The 23621-nt window shown below is 39.9% G+C and overlaps 2 protein-coding genes across 2 annotated transcripts; one reads left to right on the forward strand and one right to left on the reverse strand.

Annotated features, from left to right (window-relative positions):
• Nucleotides 1-538: 538 nt before the first annotated feature.
• On the forward strand, nucleotides 539-3205 carry LOC113896495 (olfactory receptor 10H4-like). The gene is made up of 2 exons (XM_027548661.1): nucleotides 539-551; nucleotides 2244-3205. The coding sequence occupies exons 1-2, from the start codon at nucleotides 539-541 to the stop codon at nucleotides 3203-3205; spliced, it is 975 nt and encodes a 324-aa protein (XP_027404462.1).
• Nucleotides 3206-18494: 15289 nt separating this feature from the next.
• LOC113896496 (olfactory receptor 10H2-like) lies at nucleotides 18495-19484 on the reverse strand. The gene has a single exon (XM_027548662.1). The coding sequence runs from the start codon at nucleotides 19482-19484 to the stop codon at nucleotides 18495-18497; it is 990 nt and encodes a 329-aa protein (XP_027404463.1).
• Nucleotides 19485-23621: the final 4137 nt, after the last annotated feature.

Raw genomic sequence — 23621 nt, forward strand, 5'->3', positions numbered from 1 at the left:
ATTTCATTGATTACGTGATGTCATAAATAGATTTCAAAATCAAAAATTGATAGGTAAAGTGAGCCAGTAACTGTCATTTCTTATAACATTTTTACCTGGTTTTAGAATCAAGATTGCATTAACCTGATGAAATAAGCTCAGCAGATTTCAATTTTTTCCATTTTTTTCTTTTATTTGAAGAACATGTATAAGATATTCAATTGTTCCTAAAAGGTATATGTGCACATTCATAAACCCACTGGGGCTGATAATTATAGGAAGGAGAAGATTTTTAACATTTCAATTTCTTTAGAATTGTTTTTGAATACCCAGGGTCTCTATTTTTCTTTTTGCACCAGTTTTGGAATTTTATGTTTCTGTGAATTTATTCATCTTTTATTTCAATTTCTTAACTTACATTTTTCTTACTATTTTTATTCATTTTAAATATCTATATTTCTATAGTTGTCTCCCAATTTTAATTTTATGCTTTCTCATTGGCATTTTCTCCTGTTTCTATCTTATTAATTTTCATCACTTGATTTTAGTTGTAGTAAGCATGCTTTTTCTGGGTAAAGTTTCTTTATATATATATATGTATGTATGTATGTATATATATATATACACTTCTTAATATATAAAATTGCATATTCCCCTCAAGGTATTTTTTAATTGACATTTGATGCTTGAATTATTTTTTATAAATATCTCATTTATTTTATGACTTACTACTGAAGCAAGAGGTTAATACTACATCCTTCTAACTTATGGATTTGGAAAGCTATTCCTTCTCCAGTGATTTTTGACTTTAGCACATTATAATCTATATATTATTTATACTTTGAAGTAGATGGAGAATTTCTCTATGTCTGAAAATAAGGTAAAATTTTGTTATAAAGTCCTCTATGTACTTGAAAAAACATGTTTAATATTGTTTTGTGAAGAGCTTAAATATATATAGGAGCTAATGTCTGAATATTATAGTGCATTATAATTAATAACACCCAAATTGCATTTCTGAACTCTCTTAAAATTTCCAACTTTCATTTCTTATCTATCTAGTATTGATTAGTAATTTCTATTTTATAATTATCTCACTGAAGTTGTGTTGAACATTAATTTCTAACATTCAAGTGTACGTTTTTATATAGGTTAATTATATACATGTAGGTTCTTTTAACCTTCATAAAATATTCCTTTGTCCCTTGGTGTGTGCATGTGTGTGAATTTTTTTAATTTCAGTATGCCTTTATTTTTTAATTTTTGAATTATGTATTTAGTCACATGTTCTTTTAGATATTCATGAATAAATAGAATATATAGAAAATATGGATGGCAAAACAAAGAAAGACTTACAGAAAACTAATAATCACTACTTATTTATCAGGAGTAGGAGGAAGAAAGAGGGGAATGAAGAAAATTACCAATATCCATGATTTTCAAATAAAACTGAAAGTTTTGCCCCATGGTCTTAGTAGGTCCCACTGGGGAGAATACCTGTATGCTTTTCTATGCTTGGAATAGTGACTCTGATAAAGACTGTTCGCTGAGTCTAACAAAAACATGGCTCCAATCTTATTTGCTGGAACTTTAAATTTGTCATTTCTACTTTCATCACTTTTTATTTTTCAGTATCCCTTTAAACTACTGATATTTACCATCACAGCCAAAAAAATTAAACCAAACAAAATACTAATAAATTAATTAATATGTACTTTGCTTAGTCACTCAGTCATGGCCGACTCTTTGTGATCCCATGGATTGTAGCCCGCCAAGCTCCTCTGTCCACGGGGATTCTCCAGGCAAGAATTCTGGAGTGGGTTGCCATGCCCTCCTCCAGGGGATCTTCCCAACCCAGGGATCAAACCCAGGTCTCCCATACTGCAGGCAGATTCTTTACCATCTGAGCCACCAGGGAAACCAAAAATTAATTAATAATAACCCCTTAATATTTGTACTTCTTCATTTATCCATACCACAATCAAAATCTTCTCTATTTCCTTAAAAATACAACTAGCTTATCTAAATCAGTATCTGATCTAGTACCCAATATTGCATATTATTGTTATGTCCCCTGAATTTCTCCTTATCCTTTTCTTGATCCTGGCTTATTAATGAGACCAGACCAATTGTTCTGTGGAATGATCCACCTTGAATTTGTCTGAGTGCTTCCTTGTGGTGTTATTTAACTAGTTCTTCCATCTTCTGCATGTGATCAATCTGTTTTAACCACTGTGATTTCATTCTGTTTCTGATCTCACCAGATGCAGCATTCTTGTCTAATCAAAACTACAGCATGATGTCTGAATTCATCCTCATTGGCTTCTCCAACTTCCCTCAGCAGCTCCTGCCCACTTTCTTCCTGCTGTACCTGCTGATGTACCTGTTCACGCTGCTGGGGAACCTGCTCATCATGGGCACCATCTGGAGGGAGCACAGCCTCCACACCCCCATGTACCTCTTCCTGTGTGCCCTCTCCATCTCCGAGATCCTGTTCACTGTTGCCATCACTCCTTACATGCTGGTTCACATGCTCTCCACCCATCACTCCATCACCTTTGTGGCCTGTGCCAGCCAGATGTTTTTCTCCTTCACGTTTGGCTTCACCCATTCCTTTCTGCTCATGATCATGGGCTACGACCGCTACGTGGCCATCTGCCACCCCCTGCGCTACAACGTGCTCATGAGCACCCGTGACTGTGCCCGTCTTGTGTCCTGGTGCTGGGCTGGTGGCTCAGTTATGGGGATGATGGTGACACTGATCATTTTTCACCTCAGCTTCTGTGGGTCTAATGAGATTCACCATTTTTTCTGCCATGTGCTTTCCCTCTTGAAGTTGGCCTGTGGGAAGGAGACAGCCTCTGTCACCATGGTTGTGATCATGGTCTGTGTCACGGCCCTCATGGGGTGCTTATTCCTTATCGTCCTCTCCTATGTCTTCATCGTGGCCGCCATCCTGAGGATCCCCTCCACTGAGGGCCGGCACAAGACCTTCTCCACCTGTGTCTCCCACCTCACCATAGTGGTCGTGCACTACAGTTTTGCCTCCCTCATCTACCTCAAGCCCAAAGGCGCCCATTCCATGGACAGTAACACTCTGTTGGCCACCACCTACACAGTCTTCACCCCCTTTCTTAGCCCCATCATTTTCAGCCTCAGGAATAAAGAGCTGAAGAACGCCATAAAAAGAACCTTCCACAGAACCTTCTGTCCCCTAAGTTCCTGATGGAAAGTTTGAAGGAAGGGTTGGAAATAATAATGTCTGTCTTTATAATACTTTTTTAATGATTCTGGTCTGTAAAATGCCCACACTTCATAGAAGTTAGATGCATACTAGCTTTATTTGTCTCAAATTTTTCTCCCTCTTGCATTATCTCAAGCCATCGTAGTCTCCTATTTATACCCAGTGAGATTAACTCCATCCCATTGTCTGTGCCTAAGAATATGTTCTCTATCTATAGGCAGGTGGGAAGCACCATATGGATGTGTCAGGACCCTGATGCACATGATTTTTTTTGAATGGATTAACAAGAGAAGATTTTATTTCCCCATCCCCCAAAATAAGAATAAACAAAATAACCAAAACATAATAAGAAATGCCACCAGAATTGGATCTTTTCCATGTGTCAAGCAGTGTGTCTAGTGTTTTATCATCATTACTATTTAAATCATAAGAAATACACAAAAGAAAATAAAGTATTTGTCTCCACGAAAAAAAAATTATTTACTCCATCATCTTGGCCTCTCTCCCTTGGTTTATGATTCTTTTAATGTGCTTCTGAACTTGGCTTACTAGTATTTTGTTGCGATTACTCGAATTTATATTTATCAAGGATATTGGCCAGGAGTTTGCTATTCTAGTATTGTTGTTATCTGACTTAGGTATAATGGCAAAGCTGGCATTGTTAATGAGTTTGGAAGTGTCCCCTCTTCTTCAGGATGAAGAAGGAACTAAAAAGAGTTTTTGGAAGCATTTGAAAATGATTGGCATTGATCCTTTGGTAACATTTACCTGTGAAATCATTTTGTTCTGGGCTTTTCTTTGTTGCAAAATTTTTGATTGCTTGTTCAATTTCTTTACTTGTTATTGATCTGTTCACATATTCTAATTTTCATGAGTCAGTCTTGGTAGGTTTTGTGTTTGGAGGAATTTATCATCTCTTCTAGGTTGTTCAATTAGTTGGTGTATAATTGTTCATAATAGTCTCTTCTGATTTTTTGCGTTTCTATGGTATCAGTTTTAATGTCTCCATTTACATTTCTGATTTTATTTGAGCCTTCTTTCTTTTTTCTCCTGAGTAGTCTAGTAAAGTTTTGTCAATTTTTTTTCTTTTTTCAAAGAGCCAACTCTCAGTTTCATTGATATTTTCTATTGTTTTTCTAATCTATGTTTTATTTGTTTCTGCTTTGATTTCTTTTTAGTTCCTCGCTTCTACTAATTTGGGGCTTTGTCTGTTCTTTTCCTAATTCTTTGAGATGTAAAGTTCAGGTGTCCATTTGGGATCTTTCATGGAGGAGAGGTCTGAAAGAATGTGTTCCACTGGAGAAGGGAATGAAAAACCACTTCAGTATTCTTGCCTGGAGAGCCCCATGAACTGTATGAAAGGCAAAAAGATAGGACACTGAAAGATGAACTCCCCAGATCAGTAGGTACCCAATATGCTACTGGAGATCAGTGGAGAAAAAACTCCAAAAAGAATGAAGGGATGGAGCCAAAGCAAAACCAGCACCCAGTTGTGAATGGGACTGGTGATAGAAGCAAGGTTCAATGCTGTAAAGAGCAATATTGCATAGGAACCTGGAATGTTAGGTCCATTAATCAAGGCAAATTGGAAGTGGTCAAACAGGCAATGACAAGAGTGAATGTTGACATTCTAGGAATCAGTGAACTAAGATGAACTGGAATGGGTGAATTTAACTCATATGACCATTATATCTACTACTGTGGGCAGGAATCCCTTAGAAGAAATGGAGTAGCCACCATAGTCAACAAAAGAGTCCAAAATGCAGTACTTGGATGCAATCTCAAAAATGACAGAATGATCTCTGTTCATTTCCAAGGCAAACCATTCAATATCATGGTAATCAAAGTCTATGCCCCAACCAGTAACGCTGAAGAAGCTGAAGTTGAACAGTTCTATGAAGACCTACAAGACCTTCTAGAACTAACACACAAAAAAGATGTCCTTTTCATTATAGGGGACTGGAATGCAAAAGTAGGACGTCAAGAAACACCTGGAGTAACAGCCAAATTTGGCCTTGGAGTACGGAATGAAGCAGAGCAAAGGCTAATAGAGTTCTGCCAATAGAATGCACTGGTCATAGCAAACACCCTCTTCCAATAACACAAGAGAAGACTCTACACATGGACATCATCAGATGGCCAAACCGAAATCAGATTGATTATATTCTTTGCAGCCAAAGATGGAGAAGCTCAATAGAGTCAGCCAAAACAAGACCAGGAGCTGACGATGGCTCGGATCATGAACTCCTTATTGCCAAATTCAGACTGAAATTGAAGAAAGTGGAGAAAACCACTACACTATTCAGGTACGACCTAAACCAAATCCCTTATGACTATACTGCTACTGCTAAGTCGCTTCAGTCGTGTCCGACTCTGTGCGACACCATAGACGGCAACCCACCAGGCTTCCCCGTCCCTGGGATTCTCCAGGCAAGAACACTGGAGTGGGTTGCCATCTCCTTCTCCAATGCATGAAAGTGAAAAGTGAAAGGGAAGTTGCTCAGTCGTATCCGACTCTTTGCAACCCCATGGACTGCAGCCTACCAGGCTCCTCCGTCCATGGGATTTTCTAGGCTAAAGTACTGGAGTGGGGTGCCATTGCCTTCCACTGACTATACAGTGGAACTGAGAAATAGATTTAAGGGACTAGATCTGATAGATGAGTGCCTGATGAACTATGGATGGAGGTTTGTGACACTGTACAGGAGACAGGAATCAAGACCATCCCCAAGAAAAAGAAATGCAAAAAAGGAAAATGGCTGTCTGAGGAGGCCTTACAAATAGCTGTGAAAAGAAGGGAAGCGAAAAACAAAGGAGAAAAGGAAAGATATGCCCATTTGAATGCAGAGTTCCAAAGAATAGCAAGGAGAGAAAAGAAAGCTTCCTCAGGGATCAGTGCAAAGAAATACAGGAAAACAGTAGAATGGGAAAGACTAGAGATCTCTTCAAGAAAATTAGAGATACCAAGGGAATATTTCATGCAAATATGGGCTCAATAAAGAAAAAAAATTGTAGGGACCTAACAGAAGCAGAAGATATTAAGAAGAGGTGGCAGGAATATACAGAAGAAATGTACAAAAAAGATCTTCATGACCTAGATAATCACAATGGTGTGATCACTCACCTAGAGCCAGACATCCTGGAATGTGAAGTCAAGTGGGCCTTAGGAAACGTCACTATGAACAAAGCTAGTGGAAGTGATGGAATTCCAGTTGAGCTATTTCAAATCCTGAAAGATGATGCTGTGAAAGTGCTGCACTCAATATGCCAGTAAATTTGGAAAACTCAGCAGTGGCCACAGGACTGGAAAAGGTCAGGTTTCATTCCAATCCCAAAGAAAGGCAATGCCAAAGAATGCTCAAACTACTGCACAATTGCACTTATCTCACAAGCTAGTAAAGTAATGCTCAAAATTCTCCAAGCCAGGCTTCAGCAATACATGAACCGTGAACTTCCACATGTTCAAGCGGGATTTAGAAAAGGCAGAGGAACCAGAGATCAAATTGCTAACATCTGATGGATCATTGAAAAAGCAAGAGAGTTCCAGAAAAAACATCTATTTCTGCTTTATTGACTATGCCAAAGCCTTTGACTGTGTGGGTCACAATAAACTGGAAAATTCTTCAAGAGATGGGAATACCAGGCCACCTGACCTGCCTCTTGAGAAATCTGTATGCAGGTCAGGAAACAACAGTTAGAACTGGACATGGAACAACAGACTGGTTCCAAATAGGAAAAGGAGTATGTCAAGGCTGTATATTGTCACCCTGCTTATTTAACTTCTATGCAGAGTACATCATGAGAAATGCTGGGCTGGAGGAAGCACAAGCTGGAATCAAGATTGCCGGGAGAAATATCAATAACCTCAGATATGCAGATGACACCACCCTTATGGCAGAAAGTGAAGAGGAACTAAAAAGCCTCTTGATGAAAGTGAAAGAGGAGAGTGAAAAAGTTGGCTTAAAGCTCAACATTCAGAAAACTAAGATCATGGCATCTGGTCCCATCACTTCATGGCAAATAGTGGGGAAACAGTGGCTGACTTTATTTTTGGGGCTCCAAAATCACTGCGGATGGTGATTGCAGCCATGAAATTAAAAGATGCTTGCTCCTTGGAAGGAAAGTTATGACCAACCTAGACAGCATATTAAAAAGCAGAGACATTACTTTGCCAACAAAGGTCCGTCTAGCCAAGGCTATGCTTTATCCAGTAATCAAGTATGGATGTGAGAGTTGGACTGTAAAGAAAGTTGAGTTTTATAGAAGAATTGATTCTTTTGAGCTGTGGTGTTGGAGAAGACTCTTGAGAGTCCCTTGGACCTCAAGGAGATCCAACCAGTCCATCCTAAAGGAAATCAGTACTGGGTGTTCACTGGAGGGACTGATGCTGAAGCTGAAACTGCAATACTTTGGCCACCTGATGTGAAGAGTGGACTCATTTGAAAAGACCTGATGCTGGGAAAGATTGAGGGCAGGAGGAGAAGGGGATGACAGAGGATGAGATGGTTGGATGGCATCACCAACTCAATGGACATGAGTTGGAGTAAACTCCTGAAGTTGGTGATGGACATGGAGGCCTGGCATGCCATGGGGTCACATAGTTTGACATGATTGAGCAGCTGAAGTGAATTGAATGATTTCCATTGCTGTGCAAAAGCTTTTACATTTAATTAGGTCCCATTTGTTTATTTTTCTTTTATTTATTCTGCTGTAGAAGACTGAACCAAGAAAATATTGCTATAATTTATGGCAAAGTGCCATAAATGTTTTCTGCCTGTTTTGTACTGAGTTTTATGGCTTCAGATCTTACATAAAGACATTTAACCCAATATTAATTTTTAATATAGTGTTAGAGAATGCTTTAATCTCATTGTTTTACATTGTTTTACATTTGTCCAGTTTTCCCAGATTGTCTTTCTCCATTATATATTATAGATTGCTTTTGGTAGTATAGACTTTAAAACAATATTATTCTTATATCCATGAACATGGGTTATCTTTCAATTTTTTGGTCGCATCTTCAATTTTTTTCATCAGTGTTTTATAGTTTTCAGAGAAAAAAGTCATTTACCTCTTTGGTTAAGTTTATTCCAGGTTACTTTATTCTTTTTGATGTGATTTTGGTATAAAGAAAAGCAACAGATTTCTAAGTCTTGTAAGTTAGATAACTAAAATAACTTAGTCTTATAAGTTAAATAACTAAGATAACTTAGTCTTATAAGTTACAAATCTACTGAATTCATTTACTAGTTGTGATTGTTTTTAAGTAGTGATTTTAAGATTTTATATATATATAGTGCTATATCATCTGCAAATAGAGAAATTTTTACTTTTCTTTTCTACTTTGGATGCTTTTATATCTTTTCCCTGTCTGATTGCTGTATCTAGGATTTCCAATATTATGTCAAATAGAGGTGGCAAGAGTGGTCATCCTTGTCCTGATTCTGATTTTAGAGGAATAGTTTTCAACTTTTCATTCAGTTGTAATGTTAGCAGTGGGACTGTAACAATTGGTCTTCATTATGTTGAGATATGTTCCTTCTATACCAACTTTGATGAAAATTTTTAATCATGAATGGATGTTGAACTTTGTCAATTTTTTCTGCTTCTAATGAGATAATGTGAGTTTTATCCTCTCTTTTGTGTATGTGGTGTATCACACTGGTTGGTGTGTGGATATTGAACCTGGAATTAATCCAACTTGATAGTCATGTATAATCCTTTTTATAAATTGTTAATTTCGGTTTGCTAATATTTTTGAGGATTTTCATCTGTATCATCATGGATATTGACCTGCAACTTTCTCTTTTCCTTGTAGTGATTTCATCTGGTTTTGGTATCAGGGTAATTATGGACTCTTAGGATGAGTTTGGAGTGTTCCATCCTCTTTACTTTTTTTGCAGTATTTTGAGAAGGATAGGTATTAGTCTTCCTTATATATTTGGTTGAATTCCTCTGTGAAGCTGTTCAGTCCAAGAGATTAATTTGTTAAACAACTATTGGGTCAATAAAGAAACCAAAAGAGAAATTAAAAATTATCTTGAGCTGAATGTAAATGGATAACAACATTACACAACTTGGAATACAGCAAAAGTAGTTCTAAGAGGGAAGTTTATTGTGATAAACACTACATTAAGAGAGAAAGTTCAGTTCAGTTCAGTCACTCAGTCATGTCTGACTCTTTGTGACCCCATGAACATACCAGGCCTCCCTGTCCATCACCAACTCCCGGAGTCCACCCAAACCCATGTGCATTGAGTTGGTGATTCCGTCCAACCATCTCATCCTCTGTTGTCCCCTTCTCCTCCTGCCCTCAATCTTTCCCAGCATCAGAGTCTTTTCAAATGAGTCAGCTCTTCGCATCAGGTGGCCAAAGTATTGGAGCTTCAGCTTCAACATCAGTCCTTCCAATGAACACCCAGAACTGATCTCTTTTAGGATAGACTGGTTGGATCTCCTTGGGATCCAAGGGACTTTCAAGAGTCTTCTCCAATACTACAGTTCAAAAGCATCAATTCTTTGGTGCTCAGCTTTCTTTATAGTCCAATTCTCACATCTATATATGACCACTGGAAAAACCATAGCCTTGACTAGACAGACCTTTGTTGGCAAAGTAATGTCTCTGCTTTTTAATATGCTGTCTAGGTTGGTCATAACTTTCCTTCCAAGGAGTAAGCATCTTTTAATTTCATGGCTGCAATCACCATCCGCAGTGATTTTGGAGCCCCAAAAAATAAAGTCAGCCACTGTTTCCCCATCTATTTGCCATGAAGTGATGGGACCAGATGCCATGATCTTCGTTTTCTGAATGTTGAGCTTTAAGCCAACTTTTTCACTCTCCTCTTTCACTTTCATCAAGAGGCTTTTTAGTTCCTCTTCACTTTCTGCCATAAAGGTGGTGTCATCTGCATATCTGAGGTTATTGATATTTCTCCCGGCAAACTTGATTCCAGCTTGTGCTTCCTCCAGCCCAGCATTTTTCATGATGTACTCTGCATATAAGTTAAATAAGCAGGGTGACAATATACAGCCTTGACATACTCCTTTTCCTATTTGGAACCAGTCTGTTGTTCCATGTCCAGTTCTAACTGTTGCTTCCTGACCTGCATACAGGTTTCTTAAGAGGCAAGTGAGGTGGTCTGGTATTCCCATCTCTTGAAGAATTTTCCAGAGTTTATTGTGACCCACACAGTCAAAGGCTTTGGCATAGTCAATAAAGCAGAAATAGATGTTTTTCTGGAACTCTCTTGTTTTTTCGATGATCCATCAGATGTTAGCAATTTGATCTCTGGTTCCTCTGCCTTTTCTAAATCCAGCTCAAACATGTGGAAGTTCACGGTTCATGTATTGCTGAAGCCTGGCTTGGAGAATTTTGAGCATTACTTTACTAGCGTGTGAGATGAGTGCAATTGTGGGGTAGTTTGAGCATTCTTTTGCATTGCCTTTCTTTGGGATTGGAATGAAAACTGACCTTTTCCAGTCCTGTGGCCACTGCTGAGTTTTCCAAATTTACTGGCATATTGAGTGCAGCACTTTCACAGCATAGTCTTTTAGGATTTGGAAATCATTAACAAACTAAAAAGACAAACTACTTTGTGGGAGAAATATTTGCAAATGATATAACCAATAAGTGATTAATATATAAAATTTATAAATAGCTCATGCAACTCAATGTAAAAAAGAATCCAGTTCAAAATTGTCAGATGATCTGAATAAAAATTTTCCAAAGGAGATATGTTGATGACAAATTGGCAAATGAAAAAAATACATAACATCACTAATCATCAGAGAGCTACAAATCAAAACCACAATGAATGTCACCTCACACCTGTAAGAAGAATATCATCAAAATGTCTATAAATGGCCAATGTTAGTGAGGATGTAGAGAAAAGGGAACCCTACTACACTGTTGGTGAAAATGTAAGTTGGTGTAACCAGTACAGAAAACAGTATGGAAGTTCCTCAAAAACTAAAAATAGAAATACCACATGACCCAGAAACCTCACTGCTGAGTATATAGCCAAAGAAAGCAAAAACACTGATTAAAAAAGATACTTGCACCCCAATATCCACAGCAACATTATTTATAATACAATAGCTAAGATATGGGAAAACTAAGTACTACTCAACATATCAGTTCAGTTCAGTCGCTCAGTCATGTCCAACTCTTTGTGACCCCATGAATTGCAGCATGCCAGGCCTCCCTGTCCATCACCAACTCCCGGAGTTCACCCAAACCCATGTCCATCGAGTCAGTGACGCCATCCAGCCGTCTAATCCTCTGTCGTCCCCTTCTTCTGCCCCCAATCCCTCCCAGCATCAGAGTCTTTTCCAATAAGTCAACTCTTTGCATGAGGTGGCCAAAGTACTGGAGTTTCAGCTTTAGCATCACTCAACATATATATATATATATATATATATATATATATATATATATGTTATATGTAAACAGTGTCTTTAATAAGTGATGCTATTTATATATAAACAATGTTGTATACACACACACACACATTTATATACATATATACACACAGTGTCTTTAATAAGTGGTGCTGGGGAAATGGGACAGCTATATGTAAATAATAAAATTAGAACAGTTTCTTGCACCATATAAAAAAATAAATTTATAATGTGTTATGAATGGGTCCCTGAAACCATAAAACTCCTAGAAGAGAACATAGGCTGAACAGATTTGACATAAATCACAGCAATATTTTCTTGGAATAGTCTGCTTGGAAAAAAAAATAAATAAATAAGCAAATGGGACTGACTTAAAAGACTCAACAAAACAAAAAGACAACCTATGATATAGGAGAAAGTACTTGCAAATAATATGATGAATAAAGAGTTAATATTCAAAATATACGAGCAACTCACACATCTCAAAAAAAAAAAAAAAAAAACTTGATTTTTAAATGGGCAGAAGACCAAAAATACAGTTTTCCAATGGAGATATACCTATGGCCAAGGGACCAATGAAAAGGTGTTCAACTAGAGAAATGCAAACCAACACATCAGTGAGATATCATCTTACACCGGTCAGAATTGCTATTGTCAAAGGTCTACAAATAACAAGTGTTGGTAAGGCTGTGGAGGAAAAGGACCCTGCTGCTGCTGCTAAGTCGCTTCAGACGTGTCCGACTCTGTGCGACCCCATAGACGGCAGCCCACCAGGCTCCCCCGTCCCTGGGATTCTCCAGGCATGAACACTGGAGTGGGTTGCCATTTCCTTCTCCAATGCATGAAAGTGAAAAGTGAAAGTGAAGTCGCTCAGTCGTGTCCGACTCTTTGTGACCCCATGGACTGCAGCCCACCAGGCTCCTCCGTCCATGGGATTTTCCAGGCAAGAGTACTGGAGTGGGGTGCCATAGCCTTCTCTGAAAGGGACCCTAGTACCCTGTATATTGGTGCAGCCCCTATGGAAAACATATGGCCTGCGTGCATGCTAAATTGCTTCAGTCCTGTCCAACTCTTTGTGACCCTATAGACTGCCGCCCGCCAGGTTCCTCTGTCCATGGGATTCTACAGGCAAGAATACTGGAGTAGGTTTCCATGCCTTCTCCAGGGGATCTTCTTGACCCAGGGATCAAACTTTCATTTCCTGCAACTCTAACATTGCAGGAAGATTCTTTACCGCTGAGCCACTGGGAAGCAAACAGTATGGAGGTTTCTCAAAGAAACAAAGTAGAACTACCATGTGATCCAGAAATTCCATTCATGGGTATATATCTGAAGACAGCAAAGCACTAATTTGAAAAGATATTTTCACCCCAGTGTCCATAGCAGCATTATTTGCAATAGCCAAGATATGGAAGCAACTTAAGTGTTCCTCAACAGGTAAGTGGATAAAGATGTGGTGTATATATGGAATGGAATATTACTCAGCAATTAAAAATTAAAATTTTGCCTTTGCAACAACATTGTTGGGCCTGGAGGATATTATGCTTAGTATTATGCTTTCTTAGACAAAGAAAGACAAATACCTATGTTACCACATATATGTGGAATCTAAAAAATAAAACAAAGAAATAAATATAACAAAACAGAAACATACAGATTGAACAATCTAGCAGTTCCCACTGGGGAGTGGGAAGAGGGAAGGGGCAATACAGGGGTAAGGGATTAAGAGGTAAAAACTACTATGTATAAAATACAAGTAAGTAAACTACAAAAATACATATACATCACAGGGAATATATAGCCAGTATTTTTTGTTTACTTAGAATGTAATCTATAAAAATACTGAATCACTATACTGCACTCCTGAAACAAATATTTATTTTGTAAATCATCTATACTTCAAATTTAAAAATTAATTTACTCAACTAAATTTATCCTAATCTTATTCAGTCCTGATTGTTTTTTCTCAGCATCCCTTTCTCATAAACCTTTTATAACTCAGATTATCTTCAGATTTTGTCCTATGCTTTGTGTATTTCTCTCTCTCTCTTTCATAACCTCTCTTTAGGACAAAATTATTTTCTTTCCTTTTAACAAAATACATTTCCATTCCTTATACATGTTTTTCCACACAAAGTTTTTTTAAAAAAACAATGGTAGTTTTGATTATATGTATTAGTTAGAATCCTTAACCTTTAAAACCTAAAATGAAAATTAAGAAGTATGCAATTATAAACTGTCTTTTACTTTAGCATTCTATGGATTAGAAACATTTTAAATGCTATTTATAATTTTTAAAAGCAAGCTTTCTTATAGAAAGCTTCTCAGTGTGGAACCAAGCATATTTATTAATAGCCATAAAAATAGTTTCTCTTTAAAAATAAAGCCTATGTTCCATAATTAATGTTTCAGTATCATTTTATCTGGGAATGATCTAAATATTCAATAAATCTCTAATATTTAACTTATCAAAATTCTAAAGTTTCAAGTTATCAAAAATCTGAAAAAAATTGTTTTTAAGTAGACATACCATTCAGATCAGATCAGATCAGTCGCTCAGTCGTGTCCGACTCTTTGCGACCCCATGAATCGCAGCACACCAGGTCTCCCTGTCTATCACCAACTCCCGGAGTTCACTCAGACTCACATCCATCGAATCAGTGATGCCATCCAGCCATCTCATCCTCTGTAGTCCCCTTCTCCTCTTGCCCCCAATCCCTCCCAGCATCAGGGTCTTTTCCAATGAGTCAACTCTTCGCATGAGGTGGCCAAAGTACTGGAGTTTCAGCTTTAGCATCATTCCTTCCAAAGAAATCCCAGGGCTGATCTTCAGAATGGACTGGTTGGATCTCCTTGCAGTCCAAGGGACTCTCAAGAGTCTTCTCCAACACCACAGTTCAAAAGCATCAATTCTTTGGCGCTCAGCCTTCTTCACAGTCCAACTCTCACATCCATACATGACCACTGGAAAAACCATAGCCTTGACTAGATGGACCTTTGTTGGCAAAGTGATGTCTCTGCTTTTGAATATGCTATCTAGGTTGGTCATAACTTTCCTTCCAAGGAGTAAGCGTCTTTTAATTTCATGGCTGCAGTCACCATCTGCAGTGATTCTGGAGCCCTGAAAAATAAAGTCTGACACTGTTTCCACTGTTTCCCCATCTATTTCCCATGAAGTGATGGGACCGGATGCCATGATCTTCGTTTTCTGAATGTTGAGCTATAAGCCAACTTATTCACTCTCCACTTTCACTGTCATCAAGAGGCTTTTGAGTTCCTCTGCACTTTCTGCCATAAGGGTCATGTTATCTGCATATCTGAGGTTATTGACATTTCTCCCTGCAATCTTGATTCCAGCTTGTGTTTCTTCCAGTCCAGCGTTTCTCATGATGTACTCTGCATATAAGTTAAATAAACAGGGTGACAATATACAGCCTTGATGAACTCCTTTTCCTATTTGGAACCAGTCTGTTGTTCCATGTCCAGTTCTAACTATTGCTTCCTGACCTGCAAACAAATTTCTCAAGAGGCAGGTCAGGTGGTCTGGTATTCCCATCTCTTTCAGAATTGTCCACAGTTTATTGTGATCCACACAGTCAAAGGCTTTGGCATAGTCAATAAAGCAGAAATAGATGTTTTTCTGGAACTCTCTTGCTTTTTCCATGATCCAGCGGATGTTGACAATTTGATCTCTGGTTCCTCTGCCTTTTCTAAAACCAGCTTGAACATGTGGAAATTCATGGTTCACGTATTGCTGAAGTCTGGCTTGAAGAATTTTGAGCATTCCTTTACTAGCATGTGAGATGAGTACAATTGTGCAGTAGTTTGAGCATTCTTTTGCATTGCCTTTCTTTGGGATTGGAATGAAAACTGACCTTTTCCAGTCCTGTGGCCACTGCTGAGTTTTCCAAATTTGCTGGCATATTGAGTGCAGCACTTTCACAGCATCATCTTTCAGGATTTGAAATAGCTCCACTGGAATTCCATCACCTCCACTAGCTTTGTTCATAGTGATGCTTTCTAAGGCCCACTTGACTTCACATTCCAGGAATCTAGCTCTATGTGAGTGATCACACCATCGTGATTATCTTGGTCATGAAGATCTTTTTTGTATAGTTCTTCTGTGTATTCTTGCCATCTCTTCTTAATATCTTCTGCTTCTGTTAGGTCCATACCATTTCTGTCCTTTATCGAGCCCATCTTCACATGAAATGTTCCCTTGGTATCTCTAATTTTCTTGAAGTGATCTCTAGTCTCTCCCATTCTATTGTTTTCCTGTATTTCTTTGCATTGATCACTGAGGAAGGGTTTCTTTTCTCTCCTTGCCATTCTTTGGAACTCTGCATTCAAATGCGTGTATCTTTCCTTTTCTCCTTTTTTCAGTTAGTTGGGAAAGCCACAACCAGCTGGTAGAAGCTATGTCCCTTATCTTTAGATCTGAAGGCTCTCATATGATATTTTCACTTTTATTCTGACAAATTGTTAATGTAACCAATTCAAGGAAAGATACCAGGTCAGCCCTTACCTAATCACCCAGTCAGAACCTTCCCAGTGTCTTTCAACTGGGGAATCCAGATACCTCTTCTTGAGTTTAAGTTCAAGGAAATCTATTTCTTGCAGTGAGGAGTTTATAACCACTGAATAAATCTCAGGATAATCATTCAAGACAAGAGATTTGAGGCCCAGAAGAAACCCTCCAGTCTGGACTTGCCAAGAAGATGGACAGACACAAGAAGCCCTTGCTGGTACCAAGGCTCTGGATACTCATAGGGTTCAGGCAAAGGAGAGAAGTCTGTTCTGTGTCCCTTCATGGTCTCCAAAAGTGTTAAAGAAAAACACACATGAGAGTTGTGAGTTTAGTTTTATTCAAGATCTTACTGAGGATTTTAGCCCAGAAGACAGCCTTTCAGTAACTCTGAGGGGACTGCTCTGAAGATAAAGCAGAAGGAGCCAGTATGTGTGTGTGTGTGTGTGTACATATACATATATATGTATATATATGATTTTTACCAGGGACTATGTGGAGCATAGTCCATACTAAATAAAAGTTTACTGCTAGTCACAAGGATAAAAATCTGTTAATGGTTTTAGTATATATTCTATGTATGGGATGATTCAAAAATCTAGGTTCATTAAAATTCCTTTTAGGGTGTACTACTGAAACTGCACTCCTTCTCAAATGGGACTCACACTCAGCCAAAACTCATATTGGAGCTTGAACCCATGGGCTGAGACTCAAACCCAGCCACACTCAGATAGGAGCTTGATCCCACAAGCTGGAGCTGAGGAGCAGACTTGAACCCACTACCTTTTCATTGAAACTGCTCACCTGGTGTCAGGACCTCCTGAAGCTCGGGTTCTTTTGTCTCACCACAGAAAGAATTCAGAGGGAGACAAGGCAATGGACAAAGAACGAGTATATTAGCATAGGATGCTTGCGAGAGATACAAGCAGTCAGGCAAGGGAGTGCAGCCCTGAGAACAATGAGGGCTACATTTTTATAATCAAAGGAAAAGAAAGGAGGGGGAGACCACCTTCTTTCTCATTTTGGGACAGACGTCAAGGGTTAAATCCTTAATTCTTCCTTTGACCATATATATGGTCTAACCAGGACTATCATGGCACTATTTAAATCATATATATATTAGCAGAAGTGTGGTAACATATGCTATGATGCCCCCTTTTGCCTAATTTCTTGCCCCTTTCACCTATATTCCTATCTTGGCTACATTCAAAAATGCAACTCCTCAAGGTCCATTAACTCCTTGACTTTATGTAACAAGATATAGACAGTATATCTATTGTCTTGTGCTTTAACTACATGTGTGGACTATGGCTTGGTTACCGGATTCTTTTATTGAGTGGTCATTAATTTACAATCTCCTAAACTTCCTTAAAGTTCCGTCTCTGTATTCAATCCCCTAGTGGGACTTTCAAACTACTATTTACTTATCCTACTCTATCTCTTATCACTATCCACCCATAGTTCCCTGACCAGGGGCTGAACCCACGCCCTGGTAGTGAAAGTGCTGAGTCCTAACCAATGGATTTCTAGGGATTTCCTAGAGTTACATATTTTGATTGAGATTTGATTTGTGGAACTTCTTTGCAACCCTTGGGACTGTAACCCACCAGGCTCCTCTGTCCATGGGTTTCTCCAGGAAAGAATACTGGAGAGGGTAGCCATGCATTCCTCCAGGGGATCTTCCTGACCCAGAGATCAAGCCCATGTCTCCTGCATTGGCAGGCATATTCTTTACCACCAGCACTGCCTGGGAAGACCATCCATACTTATCCATACTTACTATTTGGCAATAAAGAGTAATGAAGTTCTGGTACATTCTACAACATAGAAGAACCTTGAACTATGTGCTAAATTAAAGGATCTACTCAAAGAGACCACATTGTGTATGATTCCATTTATATGAAATATCCAGAATAGGCAAAACAGATAAATCATCAAAGCCATTTCCTGAGTCTGGGAGGTAAGGGCATTGGGAAGAAGTAGGAAGTGATTGATAATAAAGGAAGGGACATGGGTTTCTTCTCAGAGTGACAAAACTATTTTTAAATGATTAAGGTGACAACTGTATAACTCTATAAATATACTAAAGACCAACTGAATTGTGTACTTTCAATATGTGAATTATATCTCAACAAAGCTGCTTGATTAAAATACAAAATTGTCAGACACACAGACCAAGGTAGGGGGAATAAAAAGTTAATATTTATTGAGCACCTACTCAGTAGGTAATAGGTACTGTCACTCACACACACACACACACACACACACACACACACACACACCCCAATCTTTACAACAGCCATGCAGGGTAGTCATTATTAATCCCATTTACGGATGAGGGTATGCTCATCTTTCTACCATATTCTGACCACCTCCACACCGGCCACTCAGACGCTGGAGAGATAGTTTGCTGAGGAAAGTCTTCTTCATAGCGTTCTTCAGCTCCTCATTCCTGAGGCTGAATATGATGGGGCTCAGGAAAGGTGTGAGGACCGTGTAGGTGATGGCTATCAAGATGTTGCCTTGCTGAGAGTGGAGACCTGTGAGCTTGACATAGATGACAGAGGCGAAGCTATAGTGCACAACGACCACAGTCAGATGAGACGCACACGTGGAGAAGGCTTTGTGCCGGCCCTCGGCGGAAGGGATCCTCAAGATGGCGGCCACGATGAAGGCGTAAGAGAGCAGGATGAGGAGAAAGCAACCCAACAAGACCATGCTACAGACTAGGCCCACGCCCAGGGCCACTCCCAGTACATTGTTTCCACAAGCTAACTTCATTAGCGGAGGCACGTGGCAGAAAAAATGGTGAACCTCATTGAGACCACAGAAGGGGAGGTGGAAAACAGCAGATGTCACCAGCAACCCCATGACTGAGCCTCCAGCCCAGGACCAGGCCACCAGGCAGGCGCAGCCTCGGGGGCTCATGAGCACGTTGTAGCGCAGGGGGTGGCAGATGGCCACGTAGCGGTCGTAGCCCATGACGGTGAGCAGGAAGGAGTGGGTGAAGCCAAACGTGAAGGAGAAGAACATCTGGCTGGCACAGGCCGTGAAAGAGATGGAGCGGTCAGTAGAGAGCAGGTCGGCCAGCATGCGCGGGATGATGGCGAAGGTGTAGAGGACCTCAGAGATGGAGAGGGCGCACAGCAAGAGGTACATGGGGGTGTGGAGGCTGCGCTCGCTCCAGATGGTGGCCATGATGAGCAGGTTCCCCAGCAGCGTGAACAGGTACATCAGCAGGAACAGAAGGAAGAAGACGGGCAGGAGATGCTGAGGGAAGGTGGAGAAGCTGATGAGGATGAATTCAGACACGGAGGTGTAGTTTAGCCCCAACATGGCAGCATACCTGCTTGAGGAGAGAGTGAAGACCCAGTGGGAAGGAATTTAGAGGCTGTAATGAGCCCTACCTGGGAAGACTTCCTGGAGAGGCTCATTAATCTCTCCAAGCCATGTTTAATCCATCTGCAAAATGGTGTTCATAATAATGATAGTGCATCTTAAGTGCCCTAACACACATACTGCCACATAGCAAGAACTTAATTTAAAAAATACTGATAATAACAATAAGACTACTATTATTACTATAATTAACTCCATGCAGGACCACCCCCACCATGCTCTTCTGTCTTTGAGCATGCTGGTTGCTCTGTGCTTATCCCCATCTTCATGAGACCAACTCCTTCCTAAATTTGAAGGTCAGGCTACCCCCTAATTTCAACTTTCCGCTAGAAGCCAACTGTCCCCTACCATATGGAAAGGACTTAGGCTCAGTTTATCTCTCATCAACCGTACTTACCAGCTCACCTGGAAAAGGAGTAATATTCCTTTTCCCATAGAGCATCTGTGGTGCTTAAATGAGGTAATGGACCTTAAAGCTCTTAGCTACTACTGCTGTGTGGTCTAACTTGCATGAGTCCCTCACAGGACGTTGTCCTGACTGACATCACAATAAAGTCCTGTTCTCTGATCCCCGCTGGGCTGTCTTTCTCTGGTCACTTCCCAGTGCTATTCTCTGAAGCTCCCTGCCTCTCTTCAACTTCTATGCCACTCTCCTGTCAATAACCTTATGCTTATAAGGTTAACCAGGCACCTGCTCCATCAGCTGTACTTCTATCACTCCCTCTGGTTCTCTCTCTCCCTCTGGTTCTCTCTCTCTCTCTGCCACAAGCAAGGTTGATGCAAAATAAAGTACTTTGAAAAACTGGAAAGTGCATTAGTGAATGAGTGGATGAACAAAATGAGCTATATCACTACAATGGAATACCATTTAGCCACACAAATGAATAAAGAACTGATACATACTACTACATGGGTGACCCTTAAAGAATTTATGCTGAGTGACCATTTACAATAGCTAGGACATGGAAGCAACCTAGATGTCAATCGACAGATGAATGGATAAAGAAGTTGTGTTACATATATACAATGGAATATTACGCAACTGTGAAAAGGAATGCATTTGAGTCAGTTCTAATGAAGTAGATGAACCTAGAGCATATTATACAGAATGAAGTAAGTCAGAAAGAGAAAGATAAATATCATGTATTAATGCATAATGGCACCCCACTCCAGTACTCTTGCTTGGAGAATCCCATGGACGGAGGAACCTGTTAGGCTGCAATCTATGGAGTCGCTAAGAGTCGGACATGACTGAGCGACTTCACTTTCACTTTTCACTTTCATGCATTGGAGAAGGAAATGGCAACCCACTCCAGTGTTCTTGCCTGGAGAATCCCAGGGATGGGGGAGCCTGGTGGGCTGCCGTCTGTGGGGTCGCACAGAGTTGGACACGACTGAAGTGACTTAGCATAGCATGGAATCTAGAAAGATAATACTGATGATTCTACTTTTAGAGGGCACCAGAGGAGATGCAGACATAAAGAACAGATTTTAGACACAGTGAGGGAAGGAGAGGATGGGATGATTTGAGAGAATAGCATTGAAACATGTATATTATTATATGTAAAATAGATAGCCAGTGGTAATTAGCTGTGTAAGGCAGGAAATGCAAATCTGGCTCTCTGTGATAACCTAGAGGGGTGGAGTGGGGAGAGAGGTACAAGGAAGGTTTAAGAGACCAGGGACATATGTCTACCTAAGACTGGTTCATGTTGATATATGGCAGAAACCATCACAATATTGTAAGTAATCATCCTCCAATTAACAATTAAAATTTTTAAAAAGAATTTATGCTGAGTGAAAGAGTCCTGTAACAAAAGACCACACATCATTGTATGATTCCATTTATTTAAAATATCAAGAATAGTAAACACATTAAGATAGAAAACAGGTTAGTGGTTGCCAGGGAATAAGGACAGGTTTAGTGGTGAGTGATTGTTAATGGGTTCAAAATTTCCTTTTGGGGTGATGAAATGTCTTGGACCTAAATGAAAGTGATCAGTTTAGTTCAGTTCAGTCACTCAGTTGTGTTCGACTCTTTCTGACCCCATGAACTGCAGCACACCAGGCCTCCCTGTCCATCACCAACTCCCAGAGTTCACCCAAACTCATGTCCATTGAGTTGGTGATGCCATCCAACCATCTCATCCCCTGTCATCCCATTCTCCTGCCTTCAATCTTTCCCAGCATCAGGGTCTTCTCAAATGAGTCAGCTTTTTGCATCAGGTGCCAAAAGTATTGAAGTTTCAGCTTCAACATCAGTCCTTCCAATGAACACTCAGGACTAATCTCCTTTAGGATGGACTGGTTGGATCTCCTTGCAGTCCAAGGGACTCTCAAGAGTCTTCTCCAACACCACAGTTCAACAGAATCAATTCTTCTGTGCTCAGCTTTCTTCACAGTCCAACTCTCACATCCATACATGACTACTGGAAAAACCATAGCCTTGACTAGATAGACCTTTGTTGGCAAAGTAATGTCTCTGCTTTTTAATATGCTGTCTAGGTTGGCCACCTCATGCGAAGAGTTGACTCATTGGGAAAGACTCTGATGCTAGGAGGGATTGGGGGCAGGAGGAGAAGGGGATGACAGAGGATGAGATGGCTGGATGGCATCACTGACTCGATGGACGTGAGTCTGGGTGAACTCCAGGAGTTGGTGATGGACAGGGAGGCCTGGCGTGCTGCGATTCATGGGGTCACAAAGAGTCAGACACTACTGAGCGACTGAACTGAACTAGGTTGGTCATAACTTTCCTTCCAAGGAGTAAGTGTCTTTCTATTTCATGGCTGCAATCACCATCTGCAGTGACTTTGGAGCCCATAAAAATAAAGTCTGACACTGTATCCCCACCTATTTCCCATGAAGTGATTGGGCCGGATGCTATGATCTTAGTTTTCTGAATGTTGAGCTTTAAGCCAACTTTTTCACTCTCCACTTTCACTTTCATCAAGAGGCTTTTTAGTTCCTCTTCACTTTCTGCCATAAAGGTGATGTCATCTGCATATCTGAAGTTATTGATATTTCTCCCAGAAATCTTGATTTCAGCTTGTGCTTCTTCAAGCCCAGTGTTTCTCATGATGTACTCTGCATATAAGTTAAATAAGCAGGGTGACAATATACAGCCTTGACGTACTCCTTTTCCTATTTGGAACCAGTCTGTTGTTCCATGTCCAGTTCTGACTGTTGCTTCCTGACCTGCATACAGATTTCTCAAGAAGAGGGTCACGTGGTCTGGTATTCCCATCTCTTTTAGAATTTTCCACAGTTTATCGTGATCCATGCAGTCAAAGGCTTTGGCATAGTCAAGAAAGCAGAAATAGATGTTTTTCTGGAACTCTCTTGCTTTTTCCATGATCTAGAGGATGTTGGCAATTTGATTTCTGGTTCCTCTGCCTTTTCAAAAACCAGCTTGAACATCTGGAAGTTCACAGTTCACGTATTGTTGAAGCCTGGCTTGAAGAATTTTGAGCATTACTTTACTACTATATGCCACTGCCACCAAGTCGCTTCAGTCGTGTCCGACTCTGTGCGACCCCATGGGCTGCAGCCTACCAGGCTTCTCTGTCCATGGGATTCTCCAGGCAAGAACACTGGAGTGGGTTGCCATTTCCTTCTCCTTACTAGCATATGAGATGAGTGCAATTGTGTGGTAGTTTGAGCATTCTTTGGCATTGCCTTTCTTTGGGATTGGAATGAAAATTGACCTTTTCCAGTCCTGTGGCCACTGCTGAGTTTTCCAAGTTTGCTGGCATATTGAGCGCAGCACTTTCACAGCATCATCTTTCAGGATTTGAAATAGCTCCACTGGAATTCCATCACCTCCACTAGCTTTGTTCATAGTGATGCTTTCTAAGGCCCACTTGACTTCACATTCCAGGATGGAGGTGACAGTCCCACAATATTGTCAATTTCTTAAATGCCACTGAATTGTGCCATTTAAAATGGTAAAACTGTGGAAAAAATTATAAAATCTGTGCACCATTGGTGGCATTGTAAAAGAGTACAACAACTGTGAGAAACAGTATGGATATTCCTCATAAAATTAAAATTAGAACTACTTTATTCATTTAT

Source organism: Bos indicus x Bos taurus, chromosome 7 (assembly GCF_003369695.1).
Source record: "Bos indicus x Bos taurus breed Angus x Brahman F1 hybrid chromosome 7, Bos_hybrid_MaternalHap_v2.0, whole genome shotgun sequence".
Classification (NCBI taxonomy): Eukaryota; Metazoa; Chordata; class Mammalia; order Artiodactyla; family Bovidae; genus Bos; species Bos indicus x Bos taurus.